Source organism: Amphibalanus amphitrite, unplaced genomic scaffold, assembly GCF_019059575.1.
Source record: "Amphibalanus amphitrite isolate SeventyFive unplaced genomic scaffold, NRLGWU_Aamphi_draft 001961F_arrow, whole genome shotgun sequence".
Lineage (NCBI taxonomy): Eukaryota > Metazoa > Arthropoda > Thecostraca > Balanomorpha > Balanidae > Amphibalanus > Amphibalanus amphitrite.
In genome coordinates, this window is record NW_024883454.1 from 39,607 (window position 1) to 59,492 (window position 19,886).

General features: G+C 52.1%; 1 protein-coding gene across 1 annotated transcript; it reads right to left on the bottom strand.

Annotated features, from left to right (window-relative positions):
• Positions 1-304: 304 nt before the first annotated feature.
• LOC122375934 (zinc transporter 2-like) lies at positions 305-15,596 on the bottom strand. Its single transcript, XM_043355529.1, has 8 exons — positions 14,836-15,596; positions 14,424-14,561; positions 10,113-10,275; positions 7,107-7,260; positions 3,579-3,792; positions 3,049-3,179; positions 2,117-2,226; positions 305-1,787 (listed from the first exon to the last, which is right to left on the bottom strand). Exons 1-8 carry the CDS (start codon positions 15,112-15,114, stop codon positions 1,624-1,626), a joined length of 1,353 nt encoding a protein of 450 aa, XP_043211464.1. The 5' UTR covers positions 15,115-15,596; the 3' UTR covers positions 305-1,623.
• Positions 15,597-19,886: the final 4,290 nt, after the last annotated feature.

Sequence of the window (19,886 nt, forward strand, 5' to 3'; positions counted from 1 at the left end):
TTTCCGATCCTCCGTAAAACATTGTGCTGAAGAACCTTTCCGCCCGTGCAGAAAAGGATCACCACTTCATCGGGCTTCATCAGCTCTCGGTAATACTCACTTTTCCGTGAGAACCATCGCAGCCCTAGCATTCACTCGATGAAGGTACAGCAAAGGAGGGCGAAAATATTGAACGAGGCAGGTTAAAATCCATATCGACGCGCCCTTCTTCCAATAGTCGTCCAGTGTTCTAAGAGACTGCATCGCTATATGCGCCCGGCAGCAAAATGTTGTATTCCCAGTCGGTGGAGTGGACGGACACAGCTCACGAAATGGCCTTTGTATTCGGGAATGGTACAAAACATCACACACCCAAAGGCGGGTTTTAACTGTCAGCCGCCAGTGTCATGCACCGATATATAAAACTAAGTATTTCTGTTCACGTCTAATGGTTTAGCACATTGATCACATCTACCCCAAGTGTGCGGCACCACACTCCATTCGCGTAGTTAAGTGACGCGACCTCTAACGGCCTGAGCCGACCTCGCAGGAGCCCGGGTACTAGCGGACCCTACGGTGGTTGTCCAGAGGCGAGCTGGGCACCCCTGGCCGGAACTCCAAGCATCGCGGTCACAACAGGCTTTCAGCTCACTCTCCGAACGCCACGGAACCTACACCGTCTGGCACAGACGTGCGGTGTGCGTACAACACCACATTACTCACTCTGGGTGGGTACTGAGTCATGATAGGATATCGGATATTGAGGTTTCACATCACAGACACAGACATCACACAGCAGTCGTCCTGGAAAACCATGGCCCACGCTGGAATCACGTTAACGATTTGCAACGAATCCGCCCTATTACCGGGGGTAAATAGGAAATGTTTGATCAATCGAAAAACAGCCATGCATAAGAAAAGCAGCATGTTATGCCACGTTCTACAGTGGAATCGAATGTAGAGGAACAACACAATATCTCGTTACACATCATTTTTTTATATCTAGAACTACTTAACAAAAATAAATATGAATATTAAGCAATGAAATGAATGTGTAGGTTTCCAGTATTACTATCCATGGACTTACACAAGTTACGTTATATTTTCACAATGGCCATATACATAGAGTAAAGGGTTTGCCACAACCATCAGGCGGCACCGACATTGAAGTTGAGAATGAAACTACGTCGACTACAATTTAGGCGTAATACACGTACGATTGGCTTCTTATTGCACTCAAGGCACTCTGCGCTATGTTAGCTTAAAAGAAGAGCAAGTTGTTAACTTTCAGGTCTCATTCCGCGGATGCAGAAACGTCAAGGAATTTCTCATGCACAGTGCTAACATTTCAGAACATTCGTCCCACATCCCTTCCCCAAAATAATCTCCTCAACCAATGGTTTGTTGCACTGCGTATTACGAATATCATCGGGCCGACGGGTGGCAGCGTGCTCACTCCACTCGGATAACTAAGGTATCTCATGTAGCAACAAATAAACGAGTACAACAAACGAACGCAAGCTGGCGGCCGCGGCCGCGACGGCACCTGTGGGGCGCCGCGCCTGGCCTCGGTCCATACTGGCGGGGTTCGTGCGGTGGCCGGCGGGCGGACCGACCTCACGGCTCACCGGCGGCGTACGGGTCTCACCGGCGTCCATCACCGTTCGGCGGAGGCCCCTGACACGCCTCGCACGCCTCCATGGCGGCGTCGTAGGGCTCGACCTGGACGGTGGTATTTTGGACGCCGTGTCGGAGCCGCAGCAGCGCCAGAGCGGTGCGCAGGATCTGGTCACCGTCGGCACCCGACTCTGACGGAGCGAGCCAAACGTCAGTGCTGCAGAGATGGGTCAAAGACGCAGTCGCACACCCATACTCGACCAACCGCAGACAGCACATGCGTCATTCCTGAGCTGGGTCAAAACAAAGGGAGGACTATCGGATCGACCACTGACAGAACACGGTCAGTTTCAGCTGCACCGAGCAGGATAAAACACATCCGTGAATAGTCATATCACCGTGAGACAATATACTAGCTGAGCGTACGCCAATTTACGCTACCTACACTGACTGCTGAGCTGACACATACAGCACACACGCTCACAGTTACGGCTGGGGTTGGACACGCCGCGAAGCTCACCTTTAGTGAGGTGCGCCGTGATGGCGGTCCGATCGACGCTCAGCGACCAGATGTTGAGGTCGTGGACGTTCACCACACCTTCAATTCCCTCAAGGTCACAGAGCACCGCGCTGCCCGGACAGACAGGGAGCGTTAGCACCAAGCTGGCGAGACAGAAAATGCTGCTAACGAGCTGCCAAACAGTCAGGGAGTGTTATCACGTTCATAAACCCTCCAGGTCACAGAGCACCGCGCTGCAGGACAGACAGGGAGCGTTGGCATAGAACAGGAGCTGGCGGACAGCTAGGAGTGTTACCAGTGGTTTCATCACTGACAGAGCGAAGGTTACCAGTGAACACTGCTCGATAGTGTTACCAACGGCCATTACATGGATCATTACCGGTGTCCAGCCACGGCCACAGAAGTATAGCACCGGCACCAGGACAGCGCACTGATGAGTGTGCCTTACAACTCTGGCCGTATCACTCCAGCTTTACATTTCGATCGAATGCCGTCTGGGCTTTTGCACACTGCGTATGATATTCCCAAATTTACCAATTCAAACATTCCAAAATCTAATGAGTATAGATAACGTGGCCAGGTTGAAAAATACTCAGGCGGAATACAATACCGCCGACTTCCTTACTAAACATGCAGAGCTAGGTTTGTGATGGCGGCAGCCGGAAGCTAAATATCGTAATATCCGTTGTAATCATCGCTAATCTGACCAAGTATGCGCACAGCATTGTTCACTGGCCATTGCCCGAGCACCCGTCCACTGCAGTCCCCCTCCCCCTCCGTCCCGTCGGTTCGTACCTGTATTGGACTGAGTCTGTACTGTACTGTACTGTAACTGTGCTGTACGTCTGTGCTATAGTGTGCCGTACCTGTACTAGACGTGTGCTGTACTGTACTGTACCTGTACTGTACGTCTGTGCTATATTCTGCCGTACCTGTACTGGACTGAGTCGGGGGTGCTCTCCATCAGTATCCGTGTGGCGTCCCGCATCACACCGACCGTCGTGGCCATCACAATGGCGGAGAACAGCAGCGTGCAGATCGGGTCCGCGATCCGGTACTCGGGCTGGCGGTAGGGGAGGAAACAGAGGGCGGACTGTCATACACGGGGAAACGGGGGTCACAGACGGACAAAACGGGATGCCGCAGACTGACGAAACGGGAGATCGAGGTGTTCATACACTAATAAAGCACTCATAATGGGCTTAATTCTCCTACACTGGCAAAGTATTCACACAGACTTTCGAACATCCAAAAAGATGCTCAGCGGTCACACATGAGTAATCTCTTGCAAGCACAGATGCAGAAGCACGCGTATCAGACGACATCGAAATACAGGCTCACTAAGAAACTAGACGATTAACACGTTTTTAATAAGATGCAAACAAGATGACAACTTCAGAAGCCATTTGAAAACAAGCAGCCGAGTAGTGAAAAGGTTAAGTTAAACACAAAACTTGCGCACCTTGAACTTGATGATGAGCGCGGCCACCAGTACGCCGATGCTCTGGATCAGGTCTCCCAGCACGTGGATGGTGGCGGCGCGCACGTTAATGTTCTCCGTGGCCGATCGCTCGCCGCCGTGACTGTGACCGTGACTGTGACTGTGACTCGAGCTGAGGCCGTGACTGTGACCGTGGCCCGAGCCCAGGCACCGGCCGTGCAGCAGGGCACCCATTCTGCGGACAGCGGCGGCGGCCGGCGTCAGATGGGACACGATACACAGCGGCGGCGTCCGGCGTCAGGGTAGACATACACCAACCATAGCGGCGTCAGTTGGCGTCAGGGTAGACATACACCAACCATAGCGGCGTCAGTTGGCGTCAGGGTAGACATACACCACTGGCGGTCCCAGGGGGGGGGGGGCCACGGGGGCCATGGCCCCCCCCCCCCTTTGGTGCTGAAAGGTGGGGCCATACTATCTTTTGGCCCCACCTTTCAGATCGAACAAAAGTCCTAGAAAAGCTTTTCGTATGTTTCATTTTCTTTCTTGCGCCATCAAAGGACGTAAATTTCACTCATGAGGGCTCAGTTTCGCATTCTGTCAATTTGGTGGTCAGCGTCGCTGGCACCGGTTCACGAGTATGGCCGGATCTTATATGGAATATCAGCGTGGGTTTACTTGAGGCTCTCGTAGGCCCAGCAATGGCTGGCATGAGACCCTCTTCGGCAGTGGTGGGTGGGCCCTGCTAAAGGAGATTGGCTCTAAGACACTAAAGTAAGACCTCATGGGTTGGTGCTGTGCACCTCAGAAGCCCGGTGGTGACGCCGTATGCCGGCTTGGTTTCTTAAGGATTAGCGTGGGAACTCCGGGGCCTGCATAGAGTTTGCATGAGCTAGTATGTAATCTCAGAGGCATGTGTGTAATGTGTACACAGTGGCGGTCGCGGGGGGGCCGGGGCATCAGGGCCATGCCCCCCCCCAAGGTTAATAAAGGGGGCCATCATATCATTTGCCCCCCCCCCCCTCAAACAACCAATGGGCCCCATATAGGTGTATGGGGCCCTGGCAATTATTCGATCGTCACGAAGCTAAAAAAAAAACACGCCCAGCTATTAATATAGCTCCCACACCGGTCTTTGAGCGTCCTACACTGACCTCTGAGGGAACTTCAGTGGCGGTCAAGTGCCCACGTTGACCGCTAAGAGCCTACATCAACCTCTGAGACCCCACATCTGGCCTATGAGGGCCCCTAACAGGCCTCAGGGGTCCCAACCGGCGTCTGAGGGTCTCACACTGGTCTCTGGTGGCCTTATTTCTGTCTGTGGTGTCCCAAGACGAACCTTAAGGTGCCAATGAGGGCCCCGCACTGGCTGCTGAAGACCCGATGCCGGCCTCTAAGGGCCTGCATTGGCATTTGAGGAGGGCCCATCTTGGCCTTTGAGGGCCCTCTGCTGGCCTCTGGGGTCCAACGACGGCTCATGCCGGTCTTTTAGGGCCCCACGCTGACCTCTGAGGGCCCATGTTGGCCTGTAATAACCCACATTAGCCTCTGAGAGCCCAACTCGGTCACTGATTGTCTCAAACTACTGGCCTTTGTAGTTTGCAGGCCCTGTACTGGTCTCTGAGGGCCCTAAACTGGCCTCTACGTGAAAACATATATGGGTGGGTTTCTGAAGATCAGAGGGCTCACGCAGTCTCCGGCACAGCCTTACGTTGGTCCTGATCGAGATTACTTTACGTCCTGATGGTCCGGCGCAGATTCCCTCATATTTCGACGTGGGGACCCCATGAGCCGGTGTGGGTCCTGGGGCTGGCAGAGACTGATTAAGTCCTTAGGGCTCAGGGCCAGTCTTTTTAGCAGTAAGACTAGGCAGGTTGAGTGAGCCACAATAGAGCCGCTGCGAAGCCCCGCAGGAGTCGCGCGCGGCCCTCAGATGCCAATTTTGAAAGCTCGGAACCTGTGGGGGGTCTCCAGAGGTCGGTCGGTGTACCTACTCTCTCCCGCCGCCACACAACTAGGTATGTTACCTATATGAGTAAATGTCATAGTCTGAAAATGCTCTCTGGGTTTCACATGCTTGTTCAAAGCAAGAGGTATCTGTACTTTTCCGAATTGTTTTATAGTGGTAAGGTCATGAATCCGCGTGCCTGACCTTCCAGTATACCTATGCTACACCGATCCGTCGTCATGGTGCAGTGGGCCGACCGGTGGAAGCACCGTGGGACGGGAAATGGAACTGGTGATTTTGCCTTAAATTGAGCTTAAAAATTTCACGCAAGAATCGGATGGATGAAGCATAAGTAATGCCAACTGCGCGGCACCTCGTGGACGTAAAAATTAGCCGATCACCCCCCCCCCCCCTCCCGGTGACGGATAAATGTTATGTCCCGCGAGTGTGACTTTGGCCCCCCCTTTTGCTAGCGGCTGCGACCGCCAGTGACATACACCAACCATAGCGGCGTCAGTTGGCGTCAGGGTAGACATACACCAACCATAGCGGCGTCAGTTGGCGTCAGGGTAGACACAGCAGGCCGGCGTCAGATCGGACACGATACACAGCGGCGGAGGCGGACGGCGTCAGATGGGACACGATACACAGCGGCGGAGGCGGACGGCGTCAGATGGGACACGATACACAGCGGCGGCGGCCGGCGTCAGGTAGGGCGCGCTAGAATGCCAATGCTGCAGCGTAGCTGGACCGAGACCGTGATTACGGCCCGGCCGGTCAGAACAGCGCACTTGGAACAAATAACGAAAGTATGTAGAGGGCAATAGGCAATAGCAGATAAGTATGTTATACTGTGGCCCGTGCGATTTGAGGAAAAAAGGAGAAAATCCGTGAATAACAACAGAAACAACGGTCTTGCAGCAAATAAGGAGAAGATATGTCACAAAAAGTCCTGTAAAAACAGCCATCCTCAACGATTAATACATTTCGAGTACGACAACACTATCCACATACAGAGCTGCTGATGATCAAATAAAGAAACAAGATAAAGGTATCAAAAGTCTGATCGCTATCAATCCTGGCCCCCGACCGTGTCTACTGCACGCATTCCACAACCCCCAGTCATCACCCTATCTGGCCGATAGGAACGGTATCTTAAGGACGAGGTTCGGTGAGACCGAGCCGTCACCAGGGACCACCTCTCAGCTTGTCAGCCGAACAACCTACCGACTCCCGACAGCTGCTCTAGGGCAGCAAACCCTGGGGCGTTTCAATAGACTACGGCAAAATAGAAACTCTGTGTGGCAGACCGAGCATTCACTGCCGCAGCCAACGGATAGGCAACGTCATTTAGAGATGCCAATGATGTACCACGTGTTTGGTTCAACTTTACCTTACAGCCCGCTTTAGCATTTAATAGCCAAAAATGCCCACAACCAGCATTTCATAAACCAGTTTAGGCCGTTTCGTATATCACGTTACGTAATTCAAAGTCACCCATTTTTAGGCTTATACCACACGAAATGCACCTGCAGTCGCAGTGCAAAACCACCTGGTATAACCGACCCACTCTAGCCAGGCGGGTCCCCAACCCCACTCACATGATGTTGACGAGCACACCGATGCCGGAGACGACGAGCATCGTGTCGGCGTCGATGTCATAGTGTCCATGGGCCATCCGCTCGACGGCCATGTAGACGAGCACGGCCGTCACCACCCAGATGGTGAGCACGGAGACCACGGCGCCCAGCACCTCTGTAAGAGGGGGAGGGGAGGGGACGGTCAATGAACAGCAAGAGACAGGGGACCATCAGTGAATACCGAGATCGCGGTGCTCAGCACCTCTGTGTGACAGGGGATACGGGACGGTCAATGACACTGAGGGGAAGGCGCCCAGCGCCTTTGAGAGAAGGGAGAGATACGGAACAGTCAGCAGCACTGAACTGATGGTCAGCAACTGAGGGAAGAAAATGTACAGCAGTCAGGTCAGTTTGGTTGAAGGCTCGTAAGCACCAGTCACCACTGTATCGTTTGAAAGGGTGGCGAAATGAGTGAATAAATAAGCATAGTAGGCGTGTGAGAGAGTGGGCGGGTGAGTGAATGAGGGAGTGAGTGAATGAGGGAGTGAGTGAATGAGGGAGTGAGTGAATGAGTGAGTGAGTGAAAAAGCGATTCAAAAAGTAAGTGAAAGAGTGAGTCAGTGAGAAGATTGTGAATGGATGTGTGCAAAGCGCAAAGGGAACAAGAATCTATGCGCTAAGTACGTAGGTAAGTGGTGTCATTTTTTATACAGACGGTCAGGCCCCAGGCCGCAAGCTTCTTAGCGAAGCCGGTGTCGGGATAACCAGAACGTCCTATAACGTCTTTATGATCATAATAGCCATGGCCCATGAGTCGGTGTTTGACATTGAAGGCGCTCAGACCGCACCGCTGGGGAATCTGTGCACGTTTGCCGCGTTCCTAGCAGCCGGGTGCAGTGTGCACGCACCCAACCAGCCTACAGACAGATAGCCCCGCTGCCAGGGCGGGGAGGGGGTGGGGTGGCCGCACATGTTTTAACGACACTGACGGCGGCGCCGTGGTCACTACTGCGTGACGCGACGCGGCCTTTCCTGTGCGCCGAGGGCTTTCGAAAGTGTCCGTAAGGACAACCGGTCGGCACTCGGGTGCGGTTTTTCCGCAGGAGCAGGAATGCCGGGTCCACGGTAGCACCGGTGATTGATATATATACAGCTCGGTACGATACAGTGCCAAGGCAGGCGGTACCTGGTACGGCCCTATACGTTCCACCGGCAGCTGTAGAGCTACAGCACTCTGATGCTCTGTAAAGTATACGCTCCGCTCGTTTTCGATCCGTCTATAGCAGTATATTCCAACGAATACTTGCATGAATCTTGGTGCTCTATTGTTATGAAAGCTCAAAGCTTACCTGTTACCAAGCTTTGGATCGGGCAAAAGTAGCTGCGCATACAACATAAAACATTTTATATTTATCGGTAGTGTACCAATGCCGAGTAGCTGCCAATAATCCTGTTCGCGAGAGACTCGGCCTGTTACAGCCCCGACAGAGCCTGTTTACAGAGCCCCCGATACCGGTCTAGACGGCCCGCCACCGTCACGCCGCGTGGCACGGCTCCCCGGTCAGTGACTTCCTACCGTCCCTCCGTCCAGCACTGCCCAAACTCTGCCGAGCAACACGGAACCGGTCGGCGACCGCATCAGACAACAGACGAATAAAGAACTGGGCTCCACTTTATCATGGTATGGTACATCACTGCTAATAGATCAGGGTTCATTAAACCGGTTTGAATAGTGTCGCTTTAGCGACAGTCGTGCATGCTTTTTCAGGACACATTACTACGGTCTCAAACGGCAGTGGAAGCGAGGTGGGGGTACGTGAGGAATTAACAGAGATAGGGAGTCCTTCAAGGTTAAGCCATTTTAAATCCAACTGTGTGCTGCAGGCGATCCTGCATCAATACGTCAGCGAGCATTTGATGCTTGGTAGAATGGATGACGCTACCCATAAAAAGACCGCACGTCAATCGGCCAAGCGGTTGCTGAGGCGAGGACCCTCAAAAGCTCTCAGAAGTGCGACCACGGACGGCCGTCGGACCATCTTGGACTGACCGGCCGGCCGCTCATTATCAGGATTTTCCGTAAAGCAAAGTAACACCGCTTCCCGCTCACTCGTGGATAATACACGTCAAAACTCAAGCCGGAACCTGCATTTCCCCTCGCCGTACAGCGAGGGGATTCACGTCCCTGAGAGTTTTGTCGAATGTTTAAAAACCGATGACGTATTTAACGACGCGTCTCAGCACATGTTCCGAAAATCTCGCTTTCGGGTCACAAGGCCCCATCACGTCAAAGGACCTACCTCAAGAAGAAAATAAATTATCGTCCCAGCTAGATTGTTCTACAAATTTCAGGGACCGATGAAAGTGACATGATGCATCGATACGGAGCGATCGATGAACAATACGGCTTTTTCCGGTCAGGTCATGACCTTGATATAACATCATACTGTCAACTTAATTTTAAATGATCAGCCCAAGATTACTACAACATATCAGCCTACAATCAGCCTACAAATATTTTTGACACGACTCCGGAGTCCGGACTCAACGAGAAGAACACAGTCTGCTAGTAATATCAATGTCGTACTAGCCTCGAATCGAATGTAGTAAAAAAAAGTAATATCCATTCTGGCGGTGCTTGACTGATAGTCACTATTGCGAGGGGCTTTAAAAAAAAGCAATCTTATGCTTTACCCGGGACATTTGTACCTCGAGTTATGAACGTATTAGCCGAAGAACGTCAAAATAGGGGAAGATCACCTTAGATGACCCTTGATAACCTAAACTTTGAACTAACCTAAAAATTTGTAGAAACGAAGGGCTTGACCAGCAATGTAGTTGCTAAATGAAGGACTGAGCAGTGTGGTGGTAGCCAGCGGGCTGACTTGCGCGAAAGTATACGGAGGAAGGGCTGACCTGTGCGGCAGTAGCCAAAGGACTGACCCATACAGTAGTAGCCATACTGACCTCCGCGGTAGTAGCCAAAGGACTGACCCCTGCCTGCAGTGGTAGCTCTGCCGTACTGACCTGCGCGGTAGTAGCCGAAGGTGCAGCGGCGCGTCGGCCGTCGCAGTGACAGCCAGATGGCGAACATGGAGAGCAGGAAGCTGCCGAAGTCGCTGAGCAGGTGGGCGGCGTCCGACATCACCGCCAGGCTGTTGGCCAGGTAGCCGCCCAGCCACTCGCCCGCCTGTCATGCCGGGCACACGTTCAGCCCCCGGGCAGCCACTAGGGGGTCGCGCCGATACTCCGCCAAAACACATCTCGATTAAAATGAAATGCTAATAAGTAAGTAAAAAGATGCATTGTGGAGAAATGATGAGAAAATGGTTTAGTGTCTGTGGTCAAGGATGTAGCAAATGGATATCAATACACCTAAAACCAGAACTTCGGAGTTCTTTGGTAGCATTGCTAGGCGATCCAAGTCCTGCAGGGCAATGTCAGAAAGGTGCGCCCATCTGTCAATTTTCTTGAACTTATTTGTCATTTGAAAACTGTGACTGTAAATCTTTACAACTTTTGTCTTCTGAATATAATAATAAGACACAACTGAAACTAGTCATAATATGAAGTGAATTCTAAACCTCGCCCGTATAGGGCGGGGGGTTGAACAACCCCTCCCCCCCTTCGGTTTTTCGCGAATAACTCCGTAAAAAGCGGCCGATCGCGACGAAACTTTCAGTACCCTAGAGTTGATCAATTTTACACCGACCCTGAAAATTTCATGACCCTGACCCAAAGGGCCTTTGACCTGTGACCTCGTTTCCGAGATCATGTTTGGCCGGAATCGCGATTCGGCGTATGTCGGCTCGCATTAGCCGCGCGTTTGCTGTCTTTTCGGGGTTTCAAGCGTTCAAAACATGTGAAATGATGTTGGTCCCATGCATTAAGGGTGGGTGTCAAGGTCACTTGAAGGTCAGGTCAGGTCATTGACCTTTGATGACCTCGGTTCACTTTTTCGAGTTTTACATGTTTCTAGGTCAGTTTTTTTAGCTGAATTCGAATTTAGCAACCATATGAACATTTACGTAGTCTTGTTGCCTTCGTAAAATGTTACGAAGCTGTCAGAGGCGGTTGACACCTACTACGAATACTCGGCAGGACCCCTACTGGTTGACCTGACCTGACCCGACCTGGCCTAAATGCATAATGACATCATCTGTGATCAAAACTAGCATGATATTCGTGATCAGCACCCCGAAAAAACATAGCAGCCAGTAGCCACTCTTAACGACGTTCTAACAGGTCCCGATTTTCCCGACTTTTTGGGTCATTGACCTGACCTGAAAGGCCAGCCGATGACCTAACTAGAGATGGCAAAAGATGAAAATTTTGGGAACCAGACTCGAACCAGACCCGGCTGGACCTTTCTGGAACCAGTCGGACCCGGTCTTAGTTGGAATCGGAACCAGTTGGACCCGTTCCCCAAAAGTCAATTAATACAAACTACTTGTAGGTATCATTAGTTGCATCATGTAAAACAGCCTATTTCCAATTGGGAATACTCATGAGCTACTGTGTGCAAATAAACATTCACTTAATTCACTTCATATTTGCAATAATGTGTAGTGTGCAAGATGTATAGTTTATGGTAGGACCCGGTTGGACCAGTCATAAAATTTCCAGGAACCGGTCTGGACCCATATGGGTCCAGACTGGTTCTTTGGACCGGGTCCTCGGGTCCACATTTTGCCACCTCTAGACCTAACCCCTTAACCCTATTAGTGGCAGGCTCCTGGCTACCCCTATTAGTGGCAGGGGGGGGGGCTGTTTACGACCCCCCCCTTGATATCTCGAGATCTAACAGGCCGATTTTCAAAATTCAAACGGCATTCGATTCCGCTGAACGTGATCTACATTTCTAAAAAATAAAAATTAAAAAATGTCAATAGGGGGGGTAGAGGGGGGTAAAAACGGGTAAATTGCAGATACATTTTAGACTGTTTATCACGGCCAGGTTTCTGAACCAATCTTAACGCAACTTTTGCCGATCGATAGAGAATGAACCAGGAATTCACATAGATTCTAAAAATATGCATTTTCAAAAATCATAGGCGGATACAGATAATTGAGATTGGGGGTACACAAAAAGTATAGTAAATAAGGTTTTTGTTGGTACTGTTTCTAAAAAGGGTGGTAATGGTCTTGTTATGTTACAATTTTCTTATGAGAGAACGACTACAATTGTATTGGTCATGCATAGGCGGTGTCAGGGCACCTATGTTGGGAGGTAAAACATAACCCCCCTTTTTGGACGCCTGGATCCGCCTATTACAGCAAAAACGTGTCAAAAGAGGATGCACAATAACTTTGTCAATGTTATCACATGATACCTTTCATTCACTGTTCGTAAAACTGGTGCAGCATCGTGATCTTCGCCCAAATGACTCGCTTTACGAATAGGACCCCCAATTCCCAGTGCTCTGGAGCCGCCCCTGGTAAAGTTATGAACTTGAAATTTTCAGGGAATGTGCCCAATTTAGTTTTAGGAAAAGTCAGAAAATTTCAGCATCGTAGCTTCAGCGGTTTCGGAGATATTCCCGAAAAACCTGAGGGGTGGATGAAAACAACCCCCCCCCTGCCACTAATAGGGTTAAAATTGGGTGTCATCGGCTTCCTCTCGTTACGGGCAGCACGCTCGTTTTTTATCGCGAAGCTCTAGCTCGATCAGGGGCGAAATGGCAAGGGGGGCCTTAGCTGGAAAAACACCAATACGCGCGAGGGTTAATTTAACCCTCGCCGGCCAAGGGGGGCGGGTACCGCCTTCCCCCCCCCCCCCCCCCCCTCCATAGGTTTTTTTCGCAATAGCTCCGAACACGCTGGTGACAGAGAGTTGAAACTTGGCATAGCTGACCTTTGATTAAAGCCGGACCTTTTGACATCAACCGCATTTTCAGGTCAGGTCAGGTCACTGACCTATGACGTCATAAGTGAACCTCTGCACGGTCTTCAGATGTCGCTACTTCGCAACGCCCTCTCTGCCAGAGGAGCTGTCACAGGGAAATGAAACTTTCAGGATCTAGTATTCATTACGAGTCTCACAACTTGTATATCTCAGACTTTTCCTAAAGGTCATATGAGGTCAGATCATTTTCGTGACCTCACCATTACAAGTCAATGGGGAAAAATGAAAACTGCTATTCTGGCGCCGGGAACGATCTCCAACTATCTCAAGCACACAGAATCGTGATTTGATGTACTCCTTGCAGGGTTCAATGCGTCACTTTTGCAATATTAGGGTCATATTAGTTTTTTGTCAATAACTCCATATCAAATTGAGCTAGCGAGTCGGGAAAGCCAGCAATGGCCTCAGGAAGACCTGCCGAACCGAATGATATGCGACATGACCTCCCTCAACCAAGTTCGTGACCGGGGGGCGCTGACCTGACCGTGACCTGAGGTCAACACCCAATGTTGACCTCACCCAAACAAAAAGTATATCATTAGACGCACATGAGCGAGGCGAACACGATGCTGCCAAAATCGCGGGGCTCTGCGGCCGTTTTTTGGCGAAGTTATTCACCAAAAACGGAACTGTACCTTGGGGCACTTGACCTGACCTCAGAGGTCACCAGTTGACATAGGACCTTAAAATCGGGTATCAATCTCTGCGTGTCGTAACGACGCACACGCTCTTTTTTCCGCGACGCGCTAGCTCCACCAGGGGCGAAACGGTGAGGGGGGTCGTACCCCTTCCCCCCCCCCTCGGCCGGCGCGTATGTGGAAAACCAATAGGTCCGGCGAGGGTTAAGTGTGTGAAAAACAAAATGCAGGACTTATTTCAAGACTGGACACATTTATCAGTAATCTCAATAAGTCATTGATCCAGGTAGGAGCTTGTGGGTGGCCCAAACAGTCAACATCCATAATACATCATTATGAATTGTTTAACACATTTTTGGAACAATGCTTTTAAATGCATTTCAAGTAATCTTGTTCTACTGAAGTTTGATACACCCAATCTACAAAGTTACATTACAACAACTCTCTGAAACTGTGAAAGACCCATAAGTTACCTACATTGAAACACAACCCCCTGAAACTGGTGCAAAGGAAGTTGATGCAGTTCATCTACACAGCTTTGTTTGCTGGATGCCAACACAAACTGCTTAGCAGTGCCACCTGGAATTGCCAGCAAGATAACTTCAAAATCATCAAGGAACATAACAGTAGCACCCAGTTGTTTCCCAGCCCTCCCCCATACAACTTGCATGCCTACATACTACATAGTTATGTAAATGTCATATCCAGCAATTTGTCATAAGGGTCATCTGAGGTTGGGTCTGCCACATGGCCCAACTCCAAATAATTTAGAATAGGAAATGAGCTATTGCTCACCATGAACAGGAAACAGAAGCAAGAGGTGACAGCAAGCCTGAGCAAGGCCTCTCTCCTTGAAGTGTCGGCAGGTGGTGTTGGCCCATGACAATGGGTCTGTTCAAAGCTGTGGTCAAGCTCTCTGACAGGACCATCCTCCTGAAAAACAAAAGGTCATATCAATAAAATAGGTCAATCAAACCATTAAGTACATAGGTAGGTACTCAGTTCTGTTCAGGTTATCTGATAGAATCAGAATGAGAAAATGCACTTGCAGAGCTTGACAGTAATTGGTTGAATGGACAGCCAGACAAGTATAAAGATGAGATTCATAGAATAAATTTACCTACTTCAGTTATTAGATCATCTATGAAGGACTCAACAAAGCTGTTTGTGCAGGAGCGTATCAATATTGAATTATTGATCTACTAACCTGAGCAAGTGCCTGATAGCCATTCCTTCTGGAGACATAACCATTTGTGTATTGCTCACTTCCATTGTCCATACCTAATTCATTATGAGTACACATAGGCTTTGAGAATAGCTGACATGCATTACACATTCTTGCTCGTCCCTGCATAACTCGCACATCCTGATCATCTAGAGGCATTGCTACTCTTGATGAAGAAAAATCTAGAATTGGATCATCATCAGATAAGCTGGTACCATTTCTTTCTTCATTTCTTAGTCCCTCAAATGCACTGATGCTCATACTGCAATAAATGCAGCATCGAAATTAGCAGATAAACTTTCAAGCTGTCACAACAAGGGTGACCAGCGTTTAGCAAGAACGATCAAAACGATTGTTAATTGTAAGCTGTAGCTTGGCCGTAGCACAAGCACTGCAGCAAGAATTGTGACACGATTCCCGAATGAAATGAGATATCCACATCCATCGAATGGTCGAAAAGCTGTACGCTAATCCATATTGATGTCTCCGTCTCCAATATTAGAAATCGTGCGAAGACGACCGTAACCGGACAAATCTTCGTATGGCAATTCTTCGTCGCGCAATTCCTCGTCCGCATTTCTTCGTCCGCAAATCTTCGTCGGCGCATTTATTCGTGTCGCATAACTTCGTCTCGCATTTCTTCGTAAGTGCAAATATTCGTAGCGCATTTTTTCGTATCCGCATTTCTTCGTACGCGCATTTCTTCGTCAAGCATTTTTTCGTCCACGCATTTCTTCGTCTATGCAAATCTTCGTCCGCATTTCTTCGTCCACGCAAATCTTCGTCTGCGCATATCTTCGTCCGCAAATCTTCGTCTCCGCAAATCTTCGTCCGCAAATCTTCGTCCGCATTTTTTCGTCCACGCATTTCTTCGTCTACGCAAATCTTCGTCCGCATTTCTTCGTCCACGCAAATCTTCGTCCCGGCAAATCTTCGTCCGCAAATCTTCGTCCGCAAATCTTCGTCCGCATTTTTCGTCCACACATTTCTTTGTCCACGCAAATCTTCGTCCGCAAATCTTTGTCTGCGCATATTTTCGTCCGCAAACCTTTGTCTCCGCTATCTTCGTCTCCGCAAACATTCGTCCACAAATGTGGTTCAATAAAACCATGAAGAAATATCAGACCATCAAGTGATTGACGAATTTAATGCATGGAATGGATGATCGAAACTTTTGATGTCAGGTAGATGAGGCCTGTCAGGTGAAGCTATTGTATTTGGGAGCCGAGAATTGAAACATTCCATATCATTTGTGTCCCGGACATTCTTTTTTTGCGGTCGATGAATGACAATATAATCTCTTGTACCCTCGCCGGCATAGGCGGCGGAACGGGGAGGGCGTCGGCCACCGGGGCACCGTTCCCCTCTTTAATTTTGGCCTTTTAACAGTAGCCCTATGGGCGTTGCATGGAAAGAATGGGACTAAAAGTCGGCAGTGCCGTGCCCCCCCCCCTAATTGAAGGTGTTCCGCCGCTACTGCTCGCCGGACCTATTTGTTTTCTACATACACACCGGCCGAGGGGGGGGGGGCGGGTACGACCCCCCCCCCCCATCGCCGTTTTGCCACTGGTGGAGCTAGCGCGTCGCGGAAAAAAAACGAGCGTGTGCGCCGTTACGAGACGCAGAGGTTAATACCCGATTTTAAGGCCTTCTAGGTCAGGGGTCGGCTTACGGCCCGCGGGCTGGATCCGGCCAGGAGGGTGACGGTTGGATCCGGTCCGCGACCATCTGACGTCCGGCCCGCGCAAGTTTTGTCTAGAAGTAGAATTAGACAAAAAACACCCGCAAATGGTGTTTATAAACTCATGAAGTGTGCGAAGGAAGAACTATTGTGCCAAAGCACATTTAAGTCACTTTTATATCGGAGTCGATTTCTGAAGGAACCGCGGGCCGGAACACGACGTTGTCGTACTGGCGCTGTGGGTAGCGCGTGGCTGGACGGACGGTCTGTGACAATCTATTGATCTGTGGCTGATCTATTAGAGTGTCCGTCCGAGAGCCGTACGACGGCTGACACAGCCTGGAGGTCGCGAACTGGTGTGGTAACCGTTACGCCCGCCTGGGACGCCCGAGTCGGTACGGCACTTGCGGTGTCGTAACCGGATCGGCGGGAACCAGCAGAACGCTGTTGGACCGGCGGTGAAAGTCGGAACCGAGCACTCGCCCACCAGTGGGGCGTCTGGTCGAGCAGGTCTACCCGCTAAGGCAGCCTGAGCACGAACCAGTGGCAGGGTCCGATCAATGACCGTGGTCCGACCAGGGTGTCAGCGCAAGGGCCAGTCAGAGGCGTCTTTAAGGGCGCAGAAGCCCACCTCGGTCGACTGTGGCCGGTGCAACCTAGTCAGGTCGTTTGTGTGAATCTCCGTGTTCTTCCTTCGCCTCAGAGTAGCCGCTCTTCTCCAAATGCCCGAGCCGTTTTCTATGTGTATTTGTCTTGTAGCGAACAGCAGAGTCGAGACACGAATTGACAATGTCGCCGAAAACCGCGGTCACATGCTGGCCGTTCCTAGTACTACCAATATGCCCGCAGGCGCGGCGAGAGACAAGCTTAACGTATGAGTCACCGTCCGGCTGCCGGGAGAGCCCCTACCGCGACCTTTGCTCACAGTCATGACGTCACGACAATGGGCTCCTAAACGTACGGGCAGCGGCCGCCTCAGGGGTGCCGCCGTGACCTTTGCACGACACGTTCTATAGCGTATGGCACAGCGGTTACTAGGAAGGTTGAGGCCAGCGGCAGGCCGGTTTACAAATAACAAACAAACTTGACGCGCAATTGGCAACAGGTAACAGATTGATTAATAAAGCGGTGACAATATAAATAAAAATGACAACATGAAATGACAAATCGCATAGATGACAAATCGCGTAGATGATCCCTACAGTACCCCCTCGCCAGACATGTCGCGGACAAAAGTTACATGGCGATATCTTACCGGAGGTCGTATGACGCGGCCGGAGCGGGTCGTCCGTAGTATCGGCTGAGGCTGCAATGGTGCAGCGTCAGCCTGAGCGACGGCTGCAGGGCGATTTGGTGCGTCTCCGTAGATCAGAAGCTCCGGGCCGCTGGGCTCATTGCTGAGCGGTGGCGCGGCCGGCGGGCCGCTGGACTGAGTACCGTGCGGCTGCACAGTCGGCAGGTCAGGCTGTCGATGACCGGATTCGTCTGGCGTCTCCAGGAAGGCGGCCTTACACCGGTCGATGCTGATGACTTCCTTTTTCTGTCGACGGTCGATGGTGATGGTTTTGGTGGTCCTTTCGGTAACCGGGAACGGTCCGTCGTATGGAGCGTCCAGCGGGTAGCGGTGACAGTCCCTGCGCACGAAGACGTGTGTCGCCGTCTGGAGTGCCGTCGGGACGTACGTGGCGCGCTGGACCGGACGTGGGAGTGTCGGCCGCACCTGAGACATGGCGCGCTTCAGGTCTTGTACGAAACCGGCCGGTGATGCTGGTGAGGCTTGGCTGCTGGTGAAGAACTCGCCGGGAAGCCGCAGTGAGGAGCCGTACACCAGCTCGGCTGACGTCGCCTGCAGGTCCGCCTTGATGGTGGAGCGTATGCCCAGGAGCACCAGCGGCAGCACGTCCGTCCATGACGTAGCCTGGTGTGCACGGAGGCTGGCCTTCAGCTGGCGATGCAGGCGTTCCACCATACCGTTGCAGGCCGGGTGGTAGGACGTCGTCCGAGTTCGCTGGCAGCCCAGGAATCGCTGTAGCTCCGACCAGAGGGCCGACTCGAACTGGGCGCCTCGGTCCGTCGTGATGATGGACGGAACGCCGAATCGGGCGACCCAGTGCTCGAGGAAGGCGCGGGCGACCGTGGTGGTGCGGATGTCCGGCAGAGGGATGGCTTCTGGCCACCGAGTGAACCGGTCGACGCACGTCAGGAGGTACGAGTGCCCTCTTGACGGAGGCATCGGGCCGACGAGGTCCACGTGGACGTGGTCGAAGCGTTGCTGAGGTGGCTGGAAGGTGCCGACGTCAGACTTGGTGTGCCGGCCGATTTTGCAGCGCTGACAGGCGAGGCAGGTTCGGGTCCAGCGGCGCACGTCGCGATCCATACCGGGCCAGACGAACCGCTTAGAGACGAGCTTGACGGTGGCCTCGACGCCAGGGTGCGACAGGTCGTGCAGAGCCTTGGCGAAGGGCCGGCGCAGCGCCTCTGGGAGGACCGGCCGAGGCGATCCGGTGGACTCGTCGCAGAGCAGACGGAGTCCATCGCCGACCGGAATGTGGCGCAGGCGCAGTGAGGTGTCTAAGGCCTCGAGGTCTTCCAGCGAGCCGTCTTCGGACTGGGCCTTGGCGATGGCAGTGAAGTCGGCGAGCGGGGGTCGCGGCTGGGCCACCATCGAGACCGTGCGTGACAGCGTGTCGGCGACCACGTTGTCCTTGCCAGGCACATGGCGGATGTCAGACACGAACTGGCCGATGTAGTCCAGGTGGCGGACCTCTCGTGGCGAGTAGCGGTCGGACGAGGAGCCGATGGCCGTTACCAGCGGGCGGTGGTCTGTAAAGACGATTGCCGACCGGCCTTCGATGGCGTGCTTGAAGTGCCGGACGGCCAGGTAGATAGCGAGCAGCTCGCGCCCGAAGGTGCTGTACTTCTTCTCTGCAGGTTGAAGCGTCTTGGAGAAGAAGCTTAGCGGCTGCCATTCGCCAGCTACGTGCTGTTGGAGGACGGCGCCCACTCCGCAGTCCGAGGCGTCGACGAAGAGGGCGAGCGGCGCGTCCGGGACTTGGTGTGCGAGATGTGTCGCCGTGGCCAGGGCGTCCTTGACGTTCTTGAAACGCTGCCGCGCCGAGTCTGTCCACGTGACAGGCGCTCTCGAGCGTTTTGCCTTGTGGGTGATTAAGGCGTGCAGAGGCTGCAGGAGCTCGGCTGCCTGGGGGATGAAGCGGTGGTAGTAGGCTACCATCCCCAGGAACCTCCGTAGCTGGGACTGAGTGGTCGGTTCCGGGAAGTCTTTGATGGCCTCGACTCGTCCAGGCAGCGGGCGGACGCCGTCGGCGTCTACCGAGTGGCCGAGGAACACCAC

Coding starts and splice junctions, on each gene's coding strand:
- LOC122375934 (XM_043355529.1), bottom strand. CDS start 15,114: ATGAGCATCAGTGCATTTGAGGGACTAAGAAATGAAGAAAGAAATGGT. Junction 10,276..14,423: donor GCTTCTGTTTCCTGTTCATG/GTGAGCAATAGC, acceptor CCGGCATGACAG/GCGGGCGAGTGGCTGGGCGG. Junction 3,793..7,106: donor GGTGTGCTCGTCAACATCAT/GTGAGTGGGGTT, acceptor CGCTGTCCGCAG/AATGGGTGCCCTGCTGCACG.